The sequence below is a fragment of the Carassius auratus genome, unplaced genomic scaffold, assembly GCF_003368295.1.
Source record: "Carassius auratus strain Wakin unplaced genomic scaffold, ASM336829v1 scaf_tig00216514, whole genome shotgun sequence".
NCBI lineage: Eukaryota > Metazoa > Chordata > Actinopteri > Cypriniformes > Cyprinidae > Carassius > Carassius auratus.
This window is the reverse complement of record NW_020528609.1, coordinates 573588-600935: the sequence shown is the minus strand read 5'-3', so window position 1 is coordinate 600935 and position 27348 is coordinate 573588. Positions and strand designations below refer to the sequence as shown.

General features: G+C 37.2%; 2 protein-coding genes across 3 annotated transcripts; one reads left to right on the top strand and one right to left on the bottom strand.

Annotated features, from left to right (window-relative positions):
• The first annotated feature begins 3865 nt into the window (after positions 1-3865).
• LOC113098322 (uncharacterized) lies at positions 3866-9154 on the top strand. Its single transcript, XM_026263350.1, has 7 exons — positions 3866-3943; positions 5591-5642; positions 5744-5789; positions 6287-6333; positions 7480-7865; positions 8320-8451; positions 8542-9154. Exons 3-7 carry the CDS (start codon positions 5779-5781, stop codon positions 8707-8709), a joined length of 744 nt encoding a protein of 247 aa, XP_026119135.1. The 5' UTR covers positions 3866-3943; positions 5591-5642; positions 5744-5778; the 3' UTR covers positions 8710-9154.
• An 8161-nt stretch (positions 9155-17315) lies between these two features.
• On the bottom strand, positions 17316-21849 carry LOC113098323 (uncharacterized). 2 transcript variants are annotated; one of them, XM_026263351.1, is made up of 7 exons: positions 21772-21849; positions 21028-21071; positions 20380-20434; positions 20163-20209; positions 18600-18985; positions 18014-18145; positions 17316-17923 (listed from the first exon to the last, which is right to left on the bottom strand). In XM_026263351.1, exons 3-7 carry the CDS (start codon positions 20388-20390, stop codon positions 17756-17758), a joined length of 744 nt encoding a protein of 247 aa, XP_026119136.1. In that variant the 5' UTR covers positions 20391-20434; positions 21028-21071; positions 21772-21849; the 3' UTR covers positions 17316-17755. The 2 variants fall into 2 exon arrangements, with proteins under 2 accessions (XP_026119136.1, XP_026119137.1); XM_026263352.1 differs by having other exon boundaries at positions 20380-20429; positions 21772-21826.
• Between the last annotated feature and the right edge of the window lie 5499 nt (positions 21850-27348).

Sequence of the window (27348 nt, the reverse complement as noted above, 5' to 3'; positions counted from 1 at the left end):
TTGAAGCAGTGGGCAGAGCGGTCAGCATTGAGACTGAGACTATTAACCGCAATATGGATAACATCGCGGTGAAGCTCGCGGCTTTGGAAAGTAAATTGGAGGATTTGGAGACCAAAAAAGACAATCATAGTGACCGTTAAATTGGAATGCGGCTACTAGACCAAAACAACTGGTATCTTATCATCTTTCGGCTCCACTCCCAGCTTGGCCTTGGCTGGATAGCAAATTGTCCCCTTGGAAAGCATGGCGACTAGAAGCTCTGCATCCCTCAACCCGTATCCCACAGACACCGGGATTGTTGTTGACTCTGTCTAGGACCTGACCAAGGCTGTCTCCATGGCAACTTGCTGTGACGCTGTATAATCTGCAGACTGAGACATCTAGAGAGAATTGCATCTCTCCAGGCCTACTAATACACAAACTCTTACACATATACAGATATGCACTCACCTCCCCACCCGCGTCCCTCACCTTCGCCGCTTTGTACCGCCAGTCTGTCCAGCGGGTCCATGACCAGCGCTTTCTAGCTGCAGGGTAGGACGACTGCTGCCTGCACTGGATTACCTCGACCCCCCCAATTTCCATCCCCAGTTGCAAAGTCGTGTGTTTATGGTGTATGTGCTTTTGTTGCTGAGGTGTTTTTTCATATCCTATACTGTACTCCCAAAAGGAGCATAGAGTGGGTGTTGTTTTTTTTCCTCCTCACTTTCCCAATTTTATGCTGTATTTCTTCCTCAGTTCCCTGTCTTCCTGTTCTGTCTACCCCGTTGTATGTATGTTGTGTATGTATGGACAGGTTGATGGCTAATTTCCCTGGTACTTGTGACTAGTGACAATAAAGGGCTTCTACTACTATGAATTGTGGTGATATTGTTAAAACCATGGGTCATTTTCGTAAGAGAACCTGAAAAAAACGTTCACAGGAATGTGCCTGAAAGAGATAAAAGGGCCTTGTTTTTACCTAAATGATTTATAATATATTTTAATAAATATAACGAATGTATAAGGTATGAATTGTAGCTGACACCTAAATGAACACATTACAATTGTTTTATGACTGCAAGTCTTTCTCCTCAAATGCTATTGAGCTTCAAATTTATGTTTGAGCCCATGTGAAAAAGTAGTATAATTTACATATGATTTACAGTTTATTTTAATAAATATCAAACATTCAATTCAATTGTGCTTTATAGCTGACACCTAGATGAACAATTACAGTTGTTTTTATGACTGTAAGTCATTCTCCTCAAATGCTACTGACGTTAGAAAAGTGTATACCAATATCACATGTAACTTTAGAGACGGTCCCTAAATTTGAGACACTCAGACATCCAACGTCAAGCCAACTTTATGCCTGTTTTGTTTTCAGTTTTTTTGTATTTTCTTACTCTTTACCAGTTACTCTTTAGTCTTATTTTCTTATTTTAACAGGTCTACCTGAGTGTCCCCAAAGCATCTGTCTGGTGACTATCTCAGGACGGAGTCACCATTCTCCTGGAATGGCAGGCTGACGTGAGAACTCATCGGCTGCACGACTGAGCTCACCTGGGATGTGAATGGCATGAAGTGGCCTCAGATGCATCTGATTCCAAAGGAGGAGATGGTGGGCGAGTTGCGACATGCAACGGGAGCGTAGACTGCCCTGGTGGTTGATGTACACAAAATGCTTGTTGCGTAGCCTTGATTTGAAGCAGCGCAGAGCAAGCCATACTGCCAGCAACTCGAGGCAATTGACATGACACTGCAGACAAGGCCCTATCCAGGTGCAACTCGAGGAGTACAACTCCGTACCGAGAAAATAGATCTTCTGCACAGGTGAGAGTTTGCTCTTTTTCCAGATAACCCAAAGCCCCAACAGGCTGAGATGGCTAAGTACCATGTCCGTGTGTTCACTTAACTGAGTTCTGGACTGGGCCAATATGAGTCTGTCATCGAGTTAGTTGAGAACATGAATGTCTCCTTCCCTCTGATTGGCGTGCGGCACCCCAAGGAACCAATCATCCAGCCTTGAGCATTTGGGAGATAGAGGTGCCTTCCTTCCATCCTCATCAACATCAGGTCATCTGCTGGTGGCCTGGATGAAGTGCTTGGCCCCGCCCTGTCTGTGGCACAAACATCCGCATCCCAGTACACCAGAGGATACGATGCGCTGGAGGAGTGAGGGGCCTTTGGAGACTTGCTCGGTGGGGAAGCTCTCACTGTGACCCTCAGATCATCCTGGCCATGAGCCGAAGTAGTCCTCCTCTGGGTGGAGGAACTAGAACGGGGCAAGGGGAGGGGGACTCCTCCTCATTTGACAAAGAGGAGCCGTGATCGCAACATCACAGTGGTCATATTCCCACAAGGAGAACATGGCTCATCCACGAATCCTGCCTCTGAGTGCTTGAGGCACAGGCACACGATGCAGCGGTCGTGACCATCAGATGTAGTCAAGCCACCACATCCAGAAATGCAAGAGTGGAAAGACATCTTTAAAAAGACACCTCGTCCCTTGCGGAGCTCTGTTAGTTAATGCTTTTTTTTAAATAAAACACCAGAGCGGGAAGCTGCAGCATGCCGAGATCAAGAAGAAGCACTGGCAACCCCCACTGACGCACCCTAACACAACACTCGTCTGTCAACAGGCTGTCTTGATGACACTCTTGCTCGGTAGCTGAAAGGCTTGGCTCCGAAGTGAATAGCTGCGGAGTGGGGTGTGCAATGCAAATCTTGCATGTCAACATTCACTGGCTTGTTTTGTTAACACTCGAAGGCGATTCATCTCTCTAGCAAGATCCCAATTCCTCAGTCACTGAAGTAACATCAAACGTGACTGATTGAAAGGGAATGGTGGTGTTTTCCTTTAACAAATACAACTTTTGATCTTAAAAATTTATTATTAATTATTGAAATTTACTATTAATAAGTGCTATAGAAGTTTGTTAATTGTTAGTTCATGTTAAATAATATTGATAATGGGTATGTATAAGTTTAATTATTTCAAAAGATCACAAGTACTTGAATGTTGCCATTTTATCTAAAACAGTGCAGTATACCACTGTGACATTAAATTATAATCATCTACTGTGAGTGAACAAGTTTCACTGGTATAACAAGGTTCAGTCAGAATTCCCACCTTCCTCATTGCTAGTATGGTACGTGATGTTCATTTTGATCCTGACAACAGAGCACAGCACAAGGCACACCCTGTTTTATGACTAAACATGAATGCCTTTCCATATCTTTTGATCACTGGATATTCTAAGATGTTCTCTGCAATTGCTTAAATGAATGTTATTGCAAACAAAAGATACATTTTTATTTAGTTTATATGTGTGTGTGTGTGTGTGTGTATTTTATAGCAGAGAACTAATAGGAAAGTGGAGGAAGGGAATTAGATCAGTGCATGACTAAAATCCTTCAAGTCAATCTGCATCACCCACTTCATTAATAATATCAAGGCACGACATGCCCAAATTAAATTTTGACAAATTGTCAAATCTTGTAATTTATGAATTACATATGCTAATATCAAACCAAACACTATGCATTGCTGTCTTATGAACAGAAATCATTTATTTATTGTTGGTTGCTGTCTTTGGACATATTCTTCTTTGCCTTAATAAATAATGTATTTGAATGTCAAGAAACATTGTAAATCTAATGTGGCCATACTTCTCAACAAAAACAGAATAGCTACAATAGCTACAATAGTTGCGGGAGATGGCTTTCTCACCTGTTCACCTGACATCTGGTGATGTCAATTAAATTTAGCACGAGTTGCTGTTGGAAAAATACTAACACATGCGCACAAGTGCCACTGCCAGTGCTTTGTCACCTGTCACAAGCTCCACCTATGTAAACCTGCTTGGAAAACAACCTCTAGGTGTTTTTCCATGTAACCACTTATAGACTTTGTATTGCAAGGCCAACCACTAAAAGATTGCCCAGTGACAGAAGTTGGGTAAGTAAATATTTTTAAATGTTAAAACATTTGAGTAATCTTTTGAAGTTAAATTGAAAATTATAGTAGTTGGGAACCAAGTACAACTGCCTATACTGTAAAATGTACTAATATAGTTTTTACTTAAAGGAACTATTTATGTCTGATATGACTCTAATCACAATGTGTTGATTAACCTAATGGAACTGATTGATTCATAATAATATTAAATCATATTTTTGTCTTGAATAAAACCAGTTATTTTAACTGTTGACACATAAACAGTTTTACATGTAAGTCTATAATATTTGTTTGTCTTTATTTGTAAATATTCAACATATTATTTTATGAAAACCTTTATAAACGCTGAAAGAAAAATCTGAAAAATTATTTACCATTTTAGGCAACCTTCAAGTGTAGTTGTAAAAAATAGAATAGTATGTAACAGTGTTCACATTGTCCCTAGAGACCAGTCTATGAGGAAAAACCGGTTATGATGTTTGCTGGGAAACTGCAGAGAGAGAGCGAGAGAGTAAAAACAATAGTCTGATATAGTTTATATTTGTTAATATATATTTGACTTACCAAAGTGACTTACAATTGTGGAATACAATAAGTAATTCTTCATAAAGAGGTGCAAGTGCTCATAATACAATGTTTTAGAGTTCAGATTACTACAAGATTACACATTTGTTTAATATTCTATTAATTTGATACATTTACTTCATAGCTCCTTCTCTGATATATTCTGCTCTCTGTTTGCTATGTTGTCTGTGTTTCTTTGTCGCAAGCACTGTATTGTGGTATTGGAGCATTTTAATGAGTACAAGTACAGGACATAAGACTGTAAAAAAGATGGACAACGCTCCTTCACTCTCTTCAGTGTCTCAATACGGCACTGACGTCTTGTGCTGATTCGAGACCTGAGTCTGCGCAGTAGTGACTAGTGAGCCACCACCACGCCCCATCAAGGCCCCACCCACACTCCTGCAGAGCCACACACACACGGTCCTGAACCTTTTTAAGTAGATTGGCTGCTAAACAGATATGGAAAGTCTAGAAATAAAAATTCCAATCGCCCCCAAAAAACCAAAAAACTTCTGTTAGCGCTCCAGTGAATACTTTGCTCAGAGAAACTGTCAGTCACAGCTGTCAATCATGACGCAACCCAAGTTCCTATGGCTCAGCAGTAGAGCATTGTGTTAACAGTGCAAAAGGTTGATGGTTCAACCCCCAGGAAACACTCATACTGGTAAAACATTCATAGCCTGAATGCACTGTAAGTCCCTTTTTGGATAAAAACATCTGCTAAATGTATAGCATTAAATAAAGCTTTAAAGTTTATTTATGAAACGAACACTTGAACTTACATCAACATGATAAAAGCTACAGTAAATAACAGTAACCATCTTTGGAAAAAAAAATATTTGTAGTATAATTTCATTGTTAATTTGTCTCAGGTCCCATTACATTACATAGAGAGTGTGGGGTTTATGACCTATCCATGGACCCGCCACTGGGATCCATATCAGTGCATCTCTATTTTATGTTAACAAGATTATTCACAACATGTGAACATTAAAAATAATGTTGTTAGATTTCATGACTTATGTAAAACAGTAAATGTGGTTATGTAAGATTTTGTTGCTGTTGTTTCTATTATTGCAGGACTGTGCCCATCTTTCCTGTTCACTGTGTCCATCCTCACACTCTTGGCCAGGTAAAGGACATATTTCAAATTATTTGTAGTCTGATATAACTCGAGGCATTTTGTTTAATGTTGATCATGTTGAATAGTTGCTAAATAAATTGTATATGCAGCTCAATTTTTCAGATTTGAAAACACAAGCTGAACTATGATAACCAAGTAAGTGTATTTTATAAATGCCTCACAAAACACTATTCTTAACACATCACTATTGATTTGAAGGACAAGAGAACACAAGCTAACTCAAATCACTGTTTAAAGACAGTTTATTTGTTTGCTATTAGCATCTCATTGCACATAATTGATATATTTGTAGAATTGATGCAAAATTTATGAAGAAGTGTCCTGGAGGTAATAGAGTAGGAAATTATTTCAGAAGCATGTTTTTTTTTTAATGATAACCAACCAATTAATTACCTTGTAACACACAGGCCTAATTATTAATTTCTTAATTTAGTAAAACACACAATTTTCTATAATGAGATGGTTTTTGGGTTATGGAATTCATAAGTAGAATACCTTCTTTGTTCTCTTATTGTTTTAATTTTATGGCTATAACTTGCAATTCAAAATAAAAAAAGTTAATAAAAATACTACAGTATATCATGAATATTTAAATATGACTGTTATAAAATTCCATACCACCTTTTCTCTAGAAGATCCCCAGAAAGAATCGAGGAATTTCTGTCATTCATTAAAGAAGGTAAGAATTTACAAAGTTAAAAATGTTTCAACAAAGAATCAGCTTGGATAAACTCTCATGCCCTCTAATTGTTCTTTGAACATGTCCTGAGTTGAATTCTGAGTTGAAAAATGTGACACTTTTAAGAAGGCTGTAATTGCAAGCTGCCACTGTCCTCATTGTCTGAAGCTGTAACAGATTGTCTGCTGTTCACTGACAGACATTCTGCGTTAAAGAAAGAATCGGCCGTCATCGACTACAATTTCATGTTTTGGAGACTCCCATTTTGTGGTAATGGGACTGTGTAGGGCATGTGTGCAAATACCAAAAGCAGATCTTAACCAGTACAAGATCTGCAATGTTTGCACTGCACCTCTATACAGAGTATTACTGTAAAGTGTGAGAGACGCCAAAACATGAGACTCAAATGCTGTTCAGTCAGATGTGTGAAGTGGATCAATCAATGAATATCAGAAAAAGAATCTCAAACTGGAGAGCAAGAATAGAATCCGTCTCTGCTGATGGTGAGGAAAATGCTGGAGTGCCATGCATCTGGACATCTCATCGATACAGCTTGCAGGTGAATTCTGGACCTGTTTCTGCAGGATTTGAAAACATTCAATTGTCAGAAAGTTTCCTGGATTCCAGTTTAGTCACAGTCTCCATAAATACTTCTTCAACTGAAGCACCGCAGAGAATTATCGAGAATCACTGACATCACAGACTGATATTGCTCAGATTGTGTGAGTAGTGCTGGAGACGTTCAGAAAAGCCTTTCCTGGAGTTACATGTTCACTGATACAAGATATTTATTCCATGCAGCACGGATGAGAAAATGATCACCATTCGAGCAAGAGTCTGAACAAAGAATCACAATCAAGACAACTAGTGTGAGACGATTTATGAATTTCATGTCATCAGCCTTACCAGTATCCCCACTCCTGTCCTTTTGCTTACTGGAATGTTACTTCTATTCCTGGACATTAAAGAAAGAAAAACAAAATAATTAATACACAAATGCATATGCACGCACAAGAGTAAGAAATAAAGAAACTTTCGATTGCAGACGTATTGCATGCTATTAAATTATATGGATGCCTCTGTGTGAATATGATACTTTATTTCTAATAAGCTAATAACGATGATTGTAATAATGATTTGCTTTAGATGCTGTGGACCTCTGTGGAATCGCACATTTTGTAAAGTATAATCGTGACTTGGCGATTCCTCTCGTGAAACCAAGAGGTTCAACTCTGAGAATCTGTGGGCAGGATGGAACGGTGTATGAAGGGGATGAAGAACAGCTTGAAGCCTGGAAGGATTATTACCTGCCAGAAAGGATGGAAATGGAGGTGATTGGTGCCATTGATGACTTCCCATGTGACGCATTTGGTCTGCAGTTGGTGCTTTTGTTGGGTGAAGATGGACGGGTCTTTGCCTATGAGGACGAGCTTTTGCACCTCGTAGCCTTGAATTTGAGGGACCTGTTCCAATGCGGGATGGTTTTCCCTGGAAAGGAGACCTTCAAGCTTGGAGAATGTTTTGAAGAGCCGGTGAGGTCATACTCCTACAAACATTTATACATTTTTGTTCTCTATAACATTTCAGTGAAGAAGAGGTTTGTATTGAGTGAAAATGTTGGCCAATAATGTGTCTATTTTATGCTGTCAAACAAAGCCAAAGAAGGATCGATTGTCACAACTTCGAGCATCACGAATTTGAATTCATATTGAATGAGTCCCATAAAAAAGTAATTTGATGCTAAAAAGATTGACAAAGCACAAATAAAAACAATGATAATGTCATGACACAAACACTGAACTGGCCCAGTGCTGTTACTGGACCAGTCAATCAAATTCAAGAATCAAGAGATCATGAAATCATAATAATGAACATTCTGAATATTCGTTCCAGATGTTTTATGGCAGTTAGATAGTAAATATCGATGTTTATATATCCTGTTGATTATATTAAGATTTCATGCATATTCATATGTTGGTTTTACAGACTGAAGAAGAATACCAGGAAATGATGGAAAGCGATGAGGTCAAAAAAATGAAGAAATTACACCTGGAGTTCAGACAATCTCTGGAGAATGAATTGCGAAACACCATGAAAGATATTGCACAGAGCCCTAATGTATGATTATCGATTGTTCTTAATGTTTGTTCTCTAATAATAATAATAATAATAATAATAATAATTCCTTTTTTATTTTTTGGAAAACAGGTTGATATGCAAAAGCAAGTGGGTTCAGAAGATTTCACTTCAAGCATAAAGCAAAGAATTCAAGAACAATCTTTAATATGCCGTTGCAAGATGGAGAATGGAGACAAACTTGAGTGTCCTTACAGGGGTCTTCACCAAGCAAACCATGGGCTTATTTTGTCCAGTTAAATCAATCCATAATCCATAATATTCATTCTCCTGTCTTTTCATGTTTTAATTCACCTTTTAAATGTAATTGTAAAGTGTATTGATATGAAAGAATACACACTTCTTCCTTTAGCTGAAGAGATTTCACAGTTTTCCTGTGACACCGTTACTGCAGCAAATCCACATTATCCTACTAACAATGACCTTCTGACATTTCTGCTTTACTGCTTAACTGTGAATACTGAAGCCATTAAAGTGTTACTCCACCCCAAAATGACAATTTTGCCATCAATCGCTTAACCCCATGTCATTACAAACCCGTAAAATCTCTGTTTATCTCCGGAGCACAATTTAAGATATTTTGGATGAAAACCTGGAGAAAATAACAGTGTCAAGGTCCATAAAAGGTATAAATAATTGTCGTCAGAATACTCCATCTGCCATCAGACATGCAATCTGGGTTATAAGAAGCGACTGGAACACTTTTTGTACTTTTTATACCTTTTATGGACCTTGACACTGTCATTTACTTGGCAGTCTATGGGACAGTCTCAAGCCTCCAGGTTTTCATCCAAAATATCTTAAATTGTGTTCCTAAGAAGACCGGAGCTTTTACGGGTTTAAAATGACATGGGGTTAAGTGATTAATGCCAAAATGTAAATTTTTCTCTTTGTAGAACTCATAAATGTGTCACATTCAAAAAATAAACACATAATAATAATAAAAAATAAAAAGTTCAAATGGACCAATGAAAAGTAAATGGTTTCTGTAGATCACAGTGTTTTCCTCTGATCTTTACATTATAGACAACTTATTTGTATTATATATTTTTTACTTCTTTACTCATTGTAAATGAATGCACTTAAAGTATGTTCAGAAGTTTTTTCTCTTTTTTTAAAAAATATCACCTATAATATTTATACAAACAGATGTAATTTAATGGTACCTCGTATCATTGCTACTTTTTTTGTAATAAACTTACATTGTGTTCACAGTTTACATTCATTGTAAAATATCCAGAAAATCAATTTTGTTGCCAAAAATAAAAAGCAGCCTATTGGAAAAAACACGATCCATTAGGCTTACATGATCAAGACAACACAGCCAACATATTAACGGTACAACTGTGTTTTTGTAGCTAAATGGAACCTTATTGTAAAGTGTTACCAAAAAAGTTTTTCCCAATCCTAAGATAACAGTCAAATATTAGTATAAATTGGTTTATTGTCTAGACTGAGAATAGCTATTCAAGGATACGAGTGGGTAGAGATGTGGGCTGAAAGCTGTCAGTCCTTCCTGAACGATGGCATGGCCGCTCAAAGAGGATACATTTCTTTTTATTTAGCTATTTATTTATTCATACATGTATGTATTAACTGAATTTTTGTGTATAGCAAACATGAAGACTTGTGAATTGTCTTATAAAACTTTTTTTCCCAGGAAAATGCTTCTTCAGTATCAGAAGTCGCCTGAATCCGACAGTGATCGTTTAAAGGGTTAGTTCACCCAAATAGCAAATTTATGTCATTAATAACTCACCCTCATGTCGTTCCAAACCTGTGAGTCCTCCGTTTATCTTCAGAACACAGTTTAAGATATTTTAGATTTAGTCCGAGAGCTCTCAGTCCCTCCATTTAAGCTGTGTGTACGGTATACTGTCCATGTCCAGAAAGGTAAGAAGAACACCATCAAAGTAGTCCATGTGACATCAGAGGGTCAGCCAAAATATTTTGAAGCATCGAATATACATTTTGGTCCAAAAATAGCAAAAACTATGACTTTATTCAGCATGGTCTTCTCTTCTGTGTCTATGTGAGAGAGAGTTCAAATCAAAGCAGTCTGGATATCCAGTTCGTTTAAAAGTTAACAGCTTAAGTCATTTGTGGATTAATGCGTATTGGAGATGCGAACCATTTAAAACGATTCAGTTTGATTTGGTGAACTGGTTCAAAAAGATCCGGTTACATCGAATGATTAGTTGGCGAACCGGATATCACAAACTGCTTTGATTTGAACTCTCTCACAACCGACACAGAAGAGAAGACAATGCTGAATAAAGTCATAGTTTTTGCTATTTTTGGACCAAAATGTATATTCGATGCTTCAAAATATTTTGGCTGACCCTCTGATGTCACATGGACTACTTTGATGATGTTTTTCTTACCTTTCTGGACATGGACAGTATACCGTACACACAGCTTCAATGGAGGGACTGAGAGCTCTCGGACTAAATCTAAAATATCTTAAACTGTGTTCTGAAGATAAACGGAGATCTTACAGGTTTGGAACGACATGAGGGGGAGTTATTAATGACATAATTTTGCTATCTGGGCGAACTAACCCTTTAAAAGAATGTGAACTCCATCCGATTTCTCATATAATGAAAGAATTTAATAAAGATCGAAGCAGACTTAAAACAATTGTTTGCTTACCTGAAGACTTCCCATTCACGGGGTCATGATACACAGCAAGAGCGGCAACCTGGACTTTGAGGGTGGAGGGAGCCAGCCTTCGCTCCCACACTGGCTGCAGAAAAGAAAGCACGACCGCAATCTGGCATTTACAAGGATCCTATCAGCAAGAAGAACACCACATGAACAGGTTCCACTTCAAGGCATAAGCTTGTCTCAAAGATGGTGCTCTTGCCAAAGTGATTGTGTCCCAGAATGAGCCCCAGATTGCGGCAGCAGCAATGGGACTCTGCCCCCCTGAAGGTAGCAGAGCCTGGTTCGCAGCTCCGAAATGGTCATCTTTCCGCAGAGGGAAAATGAATCATCCACAAAGGCCACCTCAGTGTGCTTGATGCCCATACATGTGAGGCAGCGATCGTGACCATCACCCGTTGTCAGGTAACGACCACACCCAGAAAAGCACAAGTGAATCGACATCCTTATAAGGGTGATCCGTCGCCTTTACAAAGGTGCACCTGTGAAGCTCTTTTAGAGAAATTTGCTCTTTAGGAAATGCTCTTTTAGTGCTGAGGTGCACAGGGGAATTGGCCGCTTGCAATACAACAGGGGGTAGTGCAGCCTGAAGTGTGCAATCCACTAGACACTGGAATGACCGCAGCTGAAGCACCGTCTCTCCAACACATGAAGCTTCCGAGAGAGTGCTGAACTCATAGTTCACAGCAGACACAGTTGAGCAGAACGATACTAACGCTCGACTCCGATGCAAAAAAGCTGGTATGTATTGCACCTGCTGCCTTCTTATACTCACGCTGTGATCAGCGGCAGCTTGATGCAATAATTGCATGCCAATGTGCATTGGCTCGTTTAGTTAACATTCGAAGTAGATTGGTCTATTGAAGTGATATCCCATATTCGTCGGTAACCGATGTAGAGTCTCTGTTCCCTCCTTCAGGGAACGAGGGTTACCATACGTAACCGAGATGTTTCTTTTAAGCCTAAATAAAATTGATTTGGCTTGTCGTTTATGTTGCTATAAAAAAATTCTTATTTTTTATTCTTGATTTTTTTTTTTTAATAGGCTACTGTTAATTGAAAGGATTTGTTGTGGAGTGAGGGGAACTAAAATATTCTAGCTATGTTTCCTGTGTTTATTATAATGTTTGTAAACAATTCGCATCGGTATTAGGCCTATTTCTAAACTGAAATAAGAAAATGTACTTGTAGCGAAGCCTATTTTAACTTTGCAGCAAACCTTTTAAAATATTTACTTAAATTATTGAAATTAAATAAATATATGACTTTTTAAACCATTAAACTGATTGTATTAATCAGTCAAAATTCTTAATGGTTGGTTAACGGATAAGCAGTTAAAATGAACATCCCTAGTCAAGAGTGTGTTGCATTTTCAAATGCTTTTCAAATCCACATTGACTTTATATTCATCACAAGCTATTTAATGAAAATGCAATTGAAACATCTCATATGTAAGTGTCAATGCACTTAAGCAGGCACGTGCAGGGGGGGGGGGGGGGGTTGTTGGGTACTTGAGCATCTGCCCCTTTGCCCTTTGGTGCCCAAAGTGCCCTTTTGTCAAAGCAAAATTTCCTCTTTTTTTTTTTTTGTCATAACGTTTCCTTTTGTGAATGCCTGCTCATGCCCAATCTAAATATTAGTAAAATTTTGAATAATAATTTAGCCGTCAATAAGATGACCAACATGACCTTTGACCTGACGACGATGACCTCTTCATCCAACCGGGATGATTCGTCACGCTGCACGCGCATTTTTTAATTGCCAGAGGATATTATTTTCAACATAGCGGAAGCTGGTAAGTGGTGTTTCATTCTCAGCGAAGTGATTTTGATATTTATTTACTTATTATTATTTTACAAGAATGACGTGATGTGAGAATATGCAGATATGTTGTTTATATTGAGGTGTGTAGCCTGTAGTGTAGAGTAACGTTAGCGTGCTGTTTGAGGGAGAAACGTTTCACAGGCATCGAGGGCAGAGGCGTCATGCCCATTCAAAGATTTCTGAGCCAAGTTGATTTAAATGCAGCTTCCAAACGACAAAAAACAAAAAAAACAGCAGAATAATATTTTTTATATATTTGATATAATCACACTGTTGTGATTAGATCGTTCAGTGCAGCATCAGCTGCTAAATTCAAATCTGTGTTCGCTGGCTGGCGCTGAGCCAGAGACGCTACAACGCTTCATGATGATAACCAATCAACGGTTCTGTTGCGCGGGTGCAATGGCCAATCAGAGACGTGCAGAAGAGTCATCATGAAACGCGCTGTTTTTGTTCACTTGCTCGCTGACTGAATTATTTAGCGAATTCTTTCTTCAGAGAGAGAGAGAGAAAAAACTAAAAAACAATCCTGATGTGCATAATGTAATGTAAAGTGCTTCAGTGATTGTAATGGTAGTTTTTGAGAGTGCCTGAACTCTGGCTAAACTGAATGAAAATGTTATTTGATAATGTAAATGTTCTTTACTCTCTGAAAAATGAAAGTGTTAAAATAAGTAACTTACAATATTGTTATTAAAATTTACATTAAATGCAAATTTAGTCGTATTAAAAATATTTTATTACATGATATGGCACTTAAGTAAAAAGTCGGGGTTTTATGTGTAGTTAATAGATTACACTACCTTTCCATTTATTGATCAAATAACAATCTATAAAGGTGCAGAACGCGTTTACTTACACGTTTGAGAATCGAGATATTTCCTGATATATTAAGCATGTTTGGAATTGTTTTGAATAAAAAGGAAAAATAAATAAAACATAAGCCTATTTAAGTTATACAGTGCTTTCATAGCATGACTCAGTTGTTTATTGTTTTGTATCAATATTTAAGGTGGACTTATTGATTAGGTGCAAGAGTAGTAGTGATGGTTAAAATAATAGATTGATAATGAAATAGTAGATTGTGCCTTGTTCCTAGATGGACAGATACTGGAAAGTAATAGATCAGATGAGGAGATGGAGATAGAGGAAGAAAAAGAGGCAAATGTAGACGCACAAGTGACAGAAAGAGCAGGTAAGCAAGCCAGGAGACAGAGGCTGGTGAGAAAGAGGAAAATGTAGAGTCACAAGCGTTTTCTGTAGTTTTTACTATAACAGCTGTACTTAATTATTCTGTAGAACAGAGAAGAAAAAGCCATCAGGTTGGGACAATTTAAGACATTTCAGTTTCTAATCCCAGAGTTATTATTAGGTGGAAATAATTATTATTATAATTTTTTTTTACTTTTAAACTTAAAATTGTCTCTTCTAATCTGTTTCTTTTTCAAAAGTGCATCACAGCATTTGCTGCCGTATCAATACATAATCATCCATATCAATACGCAAATCGGCAAGGAATGCTTCACAATATATTGCTGTATTGCTATTTTGAACCGCGCTATTTAAAGCCTTGTTCCATGTGCCCTTTTTATACTTTGAGCACCTGCCCCTCCAAAGGTCTCTGCACGGCCCTGCACTTAAGAAGAATAACAGAAATTTAAACCACCATTTTGCTATCTTTTTGCTGTACCTTTGGCTCAGAATGCATTCTGAAATTCTCACTGCATTTTGCTACAGTTATCACGTGGTATTATGATGAAAACACAATCCCAAGTGTTATACACCTAAGTCAAAATACATTTAGGAAAAACAGCATTTAAATGATAATTTAACTTTTAAAAGTTTTTATTTTGCATATTAAAACCAGTGTAGGACATGGCACATGTAAACTATATAATAGATTTTTAATTTTAATTTTGCACTAAATATTGCACATATTTATGGGAAATTTAAATACAGAAATACATTTCCATTTTACATATTGCATTGCCATTTTGCATATTACATTTCTAATTGAATTTTGCCACCCATATGCTTTCATAAATAAAAACAAGCCAGGCAGCAGCTAAGTTAACATTACAGTATGTATATATATATTATATATATTATATATATTTATAAAATAATTTACAATGGAAGTGTAAGAACTGTTCACCAAACCGGAAATCTGACTTTAAAAAGAAATTTTGACCGAGGCTATCTCTAATGGCGCCTGCTCAAGCACTGTTTTCACTGATTGTCAACTGAGCTTCTTGTTAATTAAAGCGTAATTAAAAAATATAGAAAAACTGTAATAAGAAAACACTGCAAATTCCTTTAAATTATTACAGTATATTGTACATAATTTTAACTGACTTTTTTTTTTTACAGTGCAGGGATGCACTTACCTCATTAACAATTGTTTTAAGTCTGCTTCGGTCTTTATTAAATTCTTTCATTATATGAGAAATCGGATGGAGTTCACATTCTTTTAAAGGGTTAGTTCGCCCAGATAGCAAAATTATGTCATTAATAACTCCCCCTCATGTCGTTCCAAACCCGTGAGACCTCCTTTTATCTTCAGAACACAGTTTAAGATATTTTAGATTTAGTCCGAGAGCTCTCAGTCCCTCCATTGAAGCTGTGTGTACGGTATACTGTCCATGTCCAGAAAGGTAAGAAAAACATCATCAAAGTAGTCCATGTGACATCAGAGGGTCAGCCAAAATATTTTGAAGCATCGAATATACATTTTGGTCCAAAAATAGCAAAAACTATGACTTTATTCAGCATTGTCTTCTCTTCTGTGTCGGTTGTGAGAGAGTTCAAATCAAAGCAGTTTGTGATATCCGGTTCGCCAACTAATCATTCGATGTAACCGGATCTTTTTGAACCAGTTCACCAAATCAAACTGAATCGTTTTAAATGGTTCGCATCTCCAATACGCATTAATCCACAAATGACTTAAGCTGTTAACTTTTAAACGAACTGGATATCCAGACTGCTTTGATTTGAACTCTCTCTCACATAGACACAGAAGAGAAGACCATGCTGAATAAAGTCATAGTTTTTGCTATTTTTGGACCAAAATGTATATTCGATGCTTCAAAATATTTTGGCTGACCCTCTGATGTCACATGGACTACTTTGATGGTGTTCTTCTTACCTTTCTGGACATGGACAGTATACCGTACACACAGCTTAAATGGAGGGACTGAGAGCTCTCGGACTAAATCTAAAATATCTTAAACTGTGTTCTGAAGATAAACGGAGGACTCACAGGTTTGGAACGACATGAGGGTGAGTTATTAATGACATAAATTTGCTATTTGGGTGAACTAACCCTTTAAACGATCACTGTCGGATTCAGGCGACTTCTGATACTGAAGAAGCATTTTCCTGGGAAAAAAAGTTTTATAAGACAATTCACAAGTCTTCATGTTTGCTATACACAAAAATTCAGTTAATACATACATGTATGAATAAATAAATAGCTAAATAAAAAGAAATGTATCCTCTTTGAGCGGCCATGCCATCGTTCAGGAAGGACTGACAGCTTTCAGCCCACATCACTACCCACTCGTATCCTTGAATAGCTATTCTCAGTCTAGACAATAAACCAATTTATACTAATATTTGACTGTTATCTTAGGATTGGGAAAAACTTTTTTGGTAACACTTTACAATAAGGTTCCATTTAGCTACAAAAACACAGTTGTACCGTTAATATGTTGGCTGTGTTGTCTTGATCATGTAAGCCTAATGGATCGTGTTTTTTCCAATAGGCTGCTTTTTATTTTTGGCAACAAAATTGATTTTCTGGATATTTTACAATGAATGTAAACTGTGAACACAATGTAAGTTTATTACAAAAAAAGTAGCAATGATACGAGGTACCATTAAATTACATCTGTTTGTATAAATATTATAGGTGATATTTTTTAAAAAAAGAGAAAAAACTTCTGAACATACTTTAAGTGCATTCATTTACAATGAGTAAAGAAGTAAAAAATATATAATACAAATAAGTTGTCTATAATGTAAAGATCAGAGGAAAACACTGTGATCTACAGAAACCATTTACTTTTCATTGGTCCATTTGAACTTTTTATTTTTTATTATTATTATGTGTTTATTTTTTGAATGTGACACATTTATGAGTTCTACAAAGAGAAAAATTTACATTTTGGCATTAATCACTTAACCCCATGTCATTTTAAACCCGTAAAAGCTCCGGTCTTCTTAGGAACACAATTTAAGATATTTTGGATGAAAACCTGGAGGCTTGAGACTGTCCCATAGACTGCCAAGTAAATGACAGTGTCAAGGTCCATAAAAGGTATAAAAAGTACAAAAAGTGTTCCAGTCGCTTCTTATAACCCAGATTGCATGTCTGATGGCAGATGGAGTATTCTGACGACAATTATTTATACCTTTTATGGACCTTGACACTGTTATTTTCTCCAGGTTTTCATCCAAAATATCTTAAATTGTGCTCCGGAGATAAACAGAGATTTTACGGGTTTGTAATGACATGGGGTTAAGCGATTGATGGCAAAATTGTCATTTTGGGGTGGAGTAACACTTTAATGGCTTCAGTATTCACAGTTAAGCAGTAAAGCAGAAATGTCAGAAGGTCATTGTTAGTAGGATAATGTGGATTTGCTGCAGTAACGGTGTCACAGGAAAACTGTGAAATCTCTTCAGCTAAAGGAAGAAGTGTGTATTCTTTCATATCAATACACTTTACAATTACATTTAAAAGGTGAATTAAAACATGAAAAGACAGGAGAATGAATATTATGGATTATGGATTGATTTAACTGGACAAAATAAGCCCATGGTTTGCTTGGTGAAGACCCCTGTAAGGACACTCAAGTTTGTCTCCATTCTCCATCTTGCAACGGCATATTAAAGATTGTTCTTGAATTCTTTGCTTTATGCTTGAAGTGAAATCTTCTGAACCCACTTGCTTTTGCATATCAACCTGTTTTCCAAAAAATAAAAAAGGAATTATTATTATTATTATTATTATTATTATTAGAGAACAAACATTAAGAACAATCGATAATCATACATTAGGGCTCTGTGCAATATCTTTCATGGTGTTTCGCAATTCATTCTCCAGAGATTGTCTGAACTCCAGGTGTAATTTCTTCATTTTTTTGACCTCATCGCTTTCCATCATTTCCTGGTATTCTTCTTCAGTCTGTAAAACCAACATATGAATATGCATGAAATCTTAATATAATCAACAGGATATATAAACATCGATATTTACTATCTAACTGCCATAAAACATCTGGAACGAATATTCAGAATGTTCATTATTATGATTTCATGATCTCTTGATTCTTGAATTTGATTGACTGGTCCAGTAACAGCACTGGGCCAGTTCAGTGTTTGTGTCATGACATTATCATTGTTTTTATTTGTGCTTTGTCAATCTTTTTAGCATCAAATTACTTTTTTATGGGACTCATTCAATATGAATTCAAATTCGTGATGCTCGAAGTTGTGACAATCGATCCTTCTTTGGCTTTGTTTGACAGCATAAAATAGACACATTATTGGCCAACATTTTCACTCAATACAAACCTCTTCTTCACTGAAATGTTATAGAGAACAAAAATGTATAAATGTTTGTAGGAGTATGACCTCACCGGCTCTTCAAAACATTCTCCAAGCTTGAAGGTCTCCTTTCCAGGGAAAACCATCCCGCATTGGAACAGGTCCCTCAAATTCAAGGCTACGAGGTGCAAAAGCTCGTCCTCATAGGCAAAGACCCGTCCATCTTCACCCAACAAAAGCACCAACTGCAGACCAAATGCGTCACATGGGAAGTCATCAATGGCACCAATCACCTCCATTTCCATCCTTTCTGGCAGGTAATAATCCTTCCAGGCTTCAAGCTGTTCTTCATCCCCTTCATACACCGTTCCATCCTGCCCACAGATTCTCAGAGTTGAACCTCTTGGTTTCACGAGAGGAATCGCCAAGTCACGATTATACTTTACAAAATGTGCGATTCCACAGAGGTCCACAGCATCTAAAGCAAATCATTATTACAATCATCGTTATTAGCTTATTAGAAATAAAGTATCATATTCACACAGAGGCATCCATATAATTTAATAGCATGCAATACGTCTGCAATCGAAAGTTTCTTTATTTCTTACTCTTGTGCGTGCATATGCATTTGTGTATTAATTATTTTGTTTTTCTTTCTTTAATGTCCAGGAATAGAAGTAACATTCCAGTAAGCAAAAGGACAGGAGTGGGGATACTGGTAAGGCTGATGACATGAAATTCATAAATCGTCTCACACTAGTTGTCTTGATTGTGATTCTTTGTTCAGACTCTTGCTCGAATGGTGATCATTTTCTCATCCGTGCTGCATGGAATAAATATCTTGTATCAGTGAACATGTAACTCCAGGAAAGGCTTTTCTGAACGTCTCCAGCACTACTCACACAATCTGAGCAATATCAGTCTGTGATGTCAGTGATTCTCGATAATTCTCTGCGGTGCTTCAGTTGAAGAAGTATTTATGGAGACTGTGACTAAACTGGAATCCAGGAAACTTTCTGACAATTGAATGTTTTCAAATCCTGCAGAAACAGGTCCAGAATTCACCTGCAAGCTGTATCGATGAGATGTCCAGATGCATGGCACTCCAGCATTTTCCTCACCATCAGCAGAGACGGATTCTATTCTTGCTCTCCAGTTTGAGATTCTTTTTCTGATATTCATTGATTGATCCACTTCACACATCTGACTGAACAGCATTTGAGTCTCATGTTTTGGCGTCTCTCACACTTTACAGTAATACTCTGTATAGAGGTGCAGTGCAAACATTGCAGATCTTGTACTGGTTAAGATCTGCTTTTGGTATTTGCACACATGCCCTACACAGTCCCATTACCACAAAATGGGAGTCTCCAAAACATGAAATTGTAGTCGATGACGGCCGATTCTTTCTTTAACGCAGAATGTCTGTCAGTGAACAGCAGACAATCTGTTACAGCTTCAGACAATGAGGACAGTGGCAGCTTGCAATTACAGCCTTCTTAAAAGTGTCACATTTGCAGCGAGTTTAATGCATATATTGTCTTTCCTTAGACTATGTTTGGCACATTATTTTAATGATATTTTCAAAGGAACATTATGACGGTGAAGCAAAGGGCATTTCCAAGCACAAACAATTTTAAGTTGTGCTTTCTTACCTTCTTTAATGAATGAGAGAAATTTATTCTTGAATCTTTTTGGGGACCTAATAAAAAAAAAAAAAGGTGGGATGACATTTTATAATTGTCATATTACAAATATTACCACAGAATAAGGACAAAGTATTTCACATCTAATAAGTCAAAAAGTATACAGTGTGAATAACTACTAATAGCAAAAATGAAAATTAAATAATCAGCAGAATTCTACACTTACGTGGTTGTCATGCTTCAAGCGGTGTTCTCAAGGTCGAAGACTTCTTAAAGCTGTACTACATTGTTAAAAATAATAATAGTAATTAAAAAAATCTAACTATCAAATGATGATTTATTAGAATAATATTAGAATTGTAATATTTTTAGAGACAAGAAATTAAGGTATTATTGTGTATGCAACATATTTTGTGGGCTCTCAGAAAAAAAGACTAATAAATGGTATTTGGATTTGAATGACTACATAACTTTTATTTAAACTATTTTCTGTGACTCATATCTGGTTCAGGCCGGGTGTTGTAGAAGTAGTCCTAGATTGCATTAATAGTTATAAAAATTGATAGTAACATTTCGAAAATATCAATTAATCTTATTTTAAGCCTATTGCCGTGTGTGGTTACTGCTAGTTTTTAGATTTGACCTTATTTCAAACTATTTGTTAGTTATATAAAGGAAGAACAATGATTTTGTACAGTTCTTGTAAAATAATACATTTGACATGAAGAAAGTTTTAACTTGAAATCAAACTAAAACTTTATATTGCATTCACAATATGGTTTCTATAGCAACTATTTAAAATGACAATTCTAATGTACATTACTAAATGTTTAGAGTTGCATAGGAGTGTAAATCATTCGAAATAAACACAAACCTGCCAGAGAAGTTGAGAATGTGCACAGTGGACTGGACACAGTCCTGCAATAAAAGAAAACAATGTAAAAATGAAACCAACAATATAATAATAATAATAATAATAATAACACACATACTGTATACTTCTTTTACATACAGTACATCACTCTGATATCTTATTCTGATGTTGGACTAGATATATAATTAATATTTCTTTTTCATTTGGGAAACTACAATGAAAACTACCACTGCTTGAAGACCTAAATGTACAACTCTGCTATTTCAGGAAAGATCATTCAAAACCGGTTCTGCCTGATGGACAAGTCACAAGGAACAGTGTGAGCACCATGTTCTCTTTCTCTTTTTTAATTACAAGTTGCCTAACATTAACTTTTCCAGAATCTCTATACTATGTCAGTATTAATGAATTAGTTTTTTTTATATAAGAATACATGAAAAAATGCAGAAACAAAAACAAAAAATGTTTTGACAGGTATCCTAAAATGAGTTTTATGTGGCAACATTAAATCTGTTAATTAGATTACTGTTTGTATTCAAGACAAAAATAAAATTTTAATGTGACTAACCTGACTCCATTACACCACCAACATTTACATATGTTTAAGGGTAAGATCAGGAAGAGCAACTATATGCTGCTCAAAACTACAAATAATAATAAGTATGTGTCTTGTTTGGTTTATTATAGAGTAGACAAAGGAGTAAACAAAATATGTAAAATCTATTGAAAAATGTAAAAACTTACCCTACTTTTCTTGCTGGACTATGTTTTGGTTGTTTGTTGTATACACTACACGATCTACAGGAAGTTACAATAAAAAAGATCCTCAGAGGTGTGGTTGTTTTCCAACTAGATTTCATGAAGGTGGAGCTCCAAAAAGGTGAGGTGAGTATGTGTTGGTATTTTTCCATCCAGAAACATGCAAATTTACGTTGACGTCACCTGTTGCTCTAGATTCATGTATCTGAACAGTACAGGAAGAATTCTGTACTCTCAGAATAATGTATGGCTATATCTTACTTGACATGAAACATTTGCCAACCAAAAGTCAATATGTTTAAAGACATCAGCTGTAAAGGTTGTTGTCTAATCAAGTGTATCTATTAATTTTTTTTCATAATGTTGTAGATGTCACATGAAGTTGTCTCATAAATCTGTGACAGTAAGGTTTTGAGTCAAAACATGTTTTCGTTTGTATTGTCTAAAAAATGCACGTTATTTCATTATTTAAATTAAAACGTTTGTCAAAATAATAGTTTTTTTATATTTGCTGATTATATTAGAGCGGTTGACTCTAGGACAGGTGTGAATTTAGTGTGTGTCGATCCATCACTTTCTCTCACCTGTTAAACTATTAAAAAATAAGGCAATTGTATAAATTAAACAAAATATTCTCTTTAGTTTACAGTAACATTTTATTTTCACAGTTATGCAATTGATCTTAGATTATTTTTCTGCACAATGTATATACAGTATGAGGGCTGAAATGAAAGGGAATGACATTCAGGCATTCAGTTTAACAAGCAAACCTAGGTGTGGCTTGTACTGTAACACAATGACAAGGCAGACTAAGAAGAATCTATGGTAATCGTGGTTACAATGTTAGTCTGTCACTGAAATCAGGCTTGTGTTCTGTGTTTGTGGTTATTAATGATTGATATAAATAATTATTTCGCTTAAGAAGGTTGGAGACCCCACTACCAACCCAAAATTATACCATTTATCGTTATATTTAGTTATTTTCGTTTTTTTTTTTTACTATCCTTTGAAACTAAAAAGTGCTTTTAACCCACTTACTTTAATATGTACAAATATTTTTTCAGCCACAGATGGTAAAAAATAGCTATCTTTTATTTTTTAAATGTCTGAATATCTATCTGAAATACAATTTTCTTCAAGTTTTGTGACTTTCTCATGTAGGGTCATGAACAAGCATTCACAGTTTCAACATGCTGATGTGCTGTGAAATCTACATAAATAATTTTGTATACGTTTTTTGTTCGCGGATCAATTCGACCTGCGTAGGCAGCCATTCAAAAGCAACTGAAAATAACAAAATGACAACAAATTCCTTTGTTTGTCAGAGCTGCTCAACTCTAGTCCTGAAGTGCCTCTTTCCGCCAGTTCTACCAGAAAGACTCGGGAGATAGAAGGTAGTACGAAGCATACATTTATTGACAGCTCAGCGAGCACAATTATAAATTTCTTTGGCGGAAGGCCCCGTCCATGGTTCGTAATCCGAGGGTAGCGAATCTGCATTTCCTGCCTGAAGACGAAGGCAGGGGCGCAGCAGACCCCCAAAAGTAGGTGGATTATGGGACCTCCAGACGGGGCCAGCCTTCCCCCAAAAAAAGTAGATGAAGTATACCCACCAGTTGTGAATCCTAAGGTTCCTGGAAGATATAGAAAGAGAGTTAGCATGACCAGTATAAATGACGTTAGATTAAACTTCTTATAAGTCCAACAGAAATAGCCACAATAGGCCAGACGCAGACAGGCCTCAATAGACCGTACAGAAATAGCCACGATAGGCCAGACACAGACAGCCACAATAGGCAGACACGGGACAGGCCTCGATAGACCGTACAGAAATAGCCACAAAGGCCAGACATATATAGGCCTTGATAGACCATACAGATATAGTAACACCACCACCAGTAATTGCATGAATTTACCCGATTAGTTACAGGAGAGCTTGCTGAGCTTCGAGAATGGTTTGAATCAGGTCTGATGTACGATTCAAAAGCTGAGGAAGACCATCTGCCCATGATCTTAACAGCTGATGTAGAGATCCCTCGTTCAGCTGCTGAAGTAGCTGCCCCAATTCTGAATGAATGGCCAGTAGATAGACTGCAGCTTTGAGAACAGTGGTTAAGCGAGTTCTAAACAGCCTTGGAAAGGGGGCTCCGTTAGGTAAAATAGAGCTGGTGCGTTCTAGAAGTTCTAGGTCGGATTTTAAGAAATTTCACCATGCAGAGAAGGGACAGAATTTATTGATTTTAGAATTGTTAAGGTGACACCAGAAACTTGCACATCGGTTTTTGAGTGCTTGAGGAGAGTGTGAAGAATTTTGGTCAGAATCATAGATCTGAAGGAAATGCCACGAGCAGGATCAAATTGATTAGTTTGAAGTGAATTCCCCTGGAAGCATAACCTGTAGAAGGCAGATAAACACTGCCTCGAGAAGAATATTGAGGTACTTCGAAGGAAGGCCGTAGCAGATGGAAGTAATTAATTTTGCAATATGGGCAGGGTAATAGGCAGACATTTGTCTTTAATTTGTTGGAAGATTTAGCTAACCCCTTAAGTAGTAATAGAACTGAATAACCAAAGGCTTGAAAATTAGGATAAAATGTTAGCGTAGATTAGATGCTGGCAAGGAGTCTGCAATGGAGAAATTTTAAGAATGCGATTTTTTTTTTTTTTCAGTTTGACAGCATGAGCAGAACCTCCTTAACGCGCCCCTCCAGCCGTTAGCTATGAGTGATGGGCGGTCACACTGCACTTTTCTCTCCATTGACTTCCATTCAGGCCCGTCGTCAAGGGGGGGCATCGGGGGGCAGTGCCCCCCCAAATGACTTTTTGTGCCCCCCTAAACGTAACGCACAGAACAATTAACCAAACTTGCATTACTGTGCATTCACACCGCCGGCGTCGAGAGCGTCAAAGTGGCCGGAAGTCATTCATTTTCAATGTAAGCCGGCGTCGAGCAGAGGAGCGGCGCGACTTGGCCTTTGAGAGCGTCGAGCAGAGTTTAAATCAAGGCAACTTTATGGTAATGCGCTATGACGCGGTTGGGCAGCAACCAATCGGAACGTAGAAGTCAACCGCTTGAGAGGATTCCAGAGGACGCAGCTCCGATCACATTAGTTCCCAAGCAAAATAGAGGACAGGTTGATTACTGCTGTTTCGCGTTTGCAGTAATCTATGATGTGTCCCTGTTTGCGTACAGGGACATAAAAAAATAATTACAAGTTATACGTGGACCAAGGTGTCTGAGATCGTTCATTTTAAGTAAAGGATCTTAATATTTCGTCCACAACAACATTTAATGAGATTAATTTATAACGTTAACCTCCTTGTGGTTAGTCCGCATAAGATCATCAAGTCTGTCTGCTTTGCGGCCACTTTTATTAAGCATTCAGTCTACGTGACTACGTCAGAGCATCTGAGCGCTCACGAACCTTTCTGCAGCGTCGTGAGCAGAGCGGCAAGAGCGATGTTTGACGCTCCCGACGCCGCCGGTGTGAACGCGCAGTTAAACGTTTGATATTGATTATCAATTTTTATCATTGCACTAATAACATTGTTTCAGCAGAACTTGGCTCACAGGAACAGTAATCACTACAACGGTAACAATAGAAATGCATAACACATTACCTTCAGAAATAATTCAGACGATTCATTATTCAACGCATTATTACACAGAACATAATTTTAAATATAATTATATTCATAAATGACTGTTAAAACATCCCAAACAGCACCCAAACCTTGCAAAGACCTACCTCATTAATTATTCAAATACAACAGCCAATGGCAAGTCTCCAGCAGCAGACCTTTCAATATGTTATTTTTGTGTTAGTAGTTTTAAATAATTCAAATTACAATATGCAGTTTGTGTGTAAGTATATGTATATGTATATATAAATCATGCAATTCATTTAGTTTAGCATACAGTATTGTATATACGCAATTCCTTTGCGCAGCTGAGCTGCGCATTGCATGCGATCTCAGAATAAATTTTTGGCGGTTTTGGAAATGTTAAGAGACAATAAACAGACGTTGAGATCAAACGGTGAAGTATTTTATTTGAATAATTGAACAAAACAAGACTATTGTGGTCTATTTTAGTTATAACCTAATATGGGTTTATGTTATGGTCTGTCTCAGATCATTAAAAAAAAAGTGTGCCCCCCTATGAAAATTAAATGCCCCCCCATTTGGTTTGTTCTGGCGACGGCCCTGCTTCCATTCATACGCATGCGAATGAGTCGGACCGGAAACGCAAGCTTATGCGAAAATTTCGCTGCGTTCCAAAGTTCAAGTTTGGCGAACTCTGACCTGGGAATTTGCATAACGTGAGGATGTGGACCAGTAGAGAGCGATACATTGCTGCATGACCTCTCTGTACAAAAATTCAAAAAGGAAGGAAGCGCTATATAACTTTAGCTGTTGCGCAGCGTCCTATTTTATAATACATTAAAAGATTTATAAAATAAAAGAAAAGCTGCATGGTTTGTAGTGTCGACGGGAACAGATGATACATTGGAATGATGACGTTTTTATATATATATATATATATATATATTTTTTTTTTTTTCTCCCCCCCTTAGGGTGTATATATTTATAGAGAGAGATACAGAGTAACGTTACAATATAATAAAACGCTTTCGACGCCGTCGCAAAAGACACAGTGCTAGCAAGCACATATTAATCCATCTTGTGATAATTGAGGGGAGACTGTTTTATCTTGCTCCCGCCCATGTTCGCAGTGGCGTTCGAAATAATTTTGCATGTTTAAAGTCTAGTGTGACCGCGCCTTGAGACGGAGACCAGGAGTGCAAACAAACCATGCCTGCTAATTAATATTCGGTTTAACTGGAGATATGTCACTACTCTGAAATAAGGTCAGCAGCAACTCGTGTCACGTGGAGTTATATGCCTGCTGACTGAGCATTGAGCCGAATCTTACCTACGACTCAAAATAAAGGGTCCATATACGCTTCAGCTTGGTAGATCCAGTGTTCATAATGCGCTAGCCCAAGAGTAAGCCATGTAAAGATGAGGTGAGAGCAGCGGTTCCCTGCATCTGCAACCATAGAATCCCATTAGAGTATGAACTTTTCAGGAATAACGCAAATGAAAAAGACTGAATAAACAAAGATTAAAGCATAGGATTAAAACAGCGAATCTCAAGTGTGCTAGACAGAGCCCTTTTTTTTCAGAAATGCGAAAAATCTTTATCAGTATAAAAGATAGTAGCGTCTATGATGAGCCTTAAAGTGTCTCATTACGAAGAAGTTACTCAGAAAATTGCATGCACTATCAACATCTTAATTATGCTGTGCAAGTCTGCTAGATAAACAAGCACGAAACGCCCAGTGCTTTATTTGAACGTGTGAGTATAAATCCTTGCAGAGAATAAATTAATGCCCAGGCACCGCAAGTGCATAGAACGAAATTATACTTATAATGCTGTAGACTTGTGAAGTGATGGAGGCGAGATGCCGAAGAGACCGGCAGCCTTAATTCTGTCTGCTGGTCCGGAGAGACTTAATTCGTGCAGGTTCACGTGAGCGTACAGATGAATATTTGTTG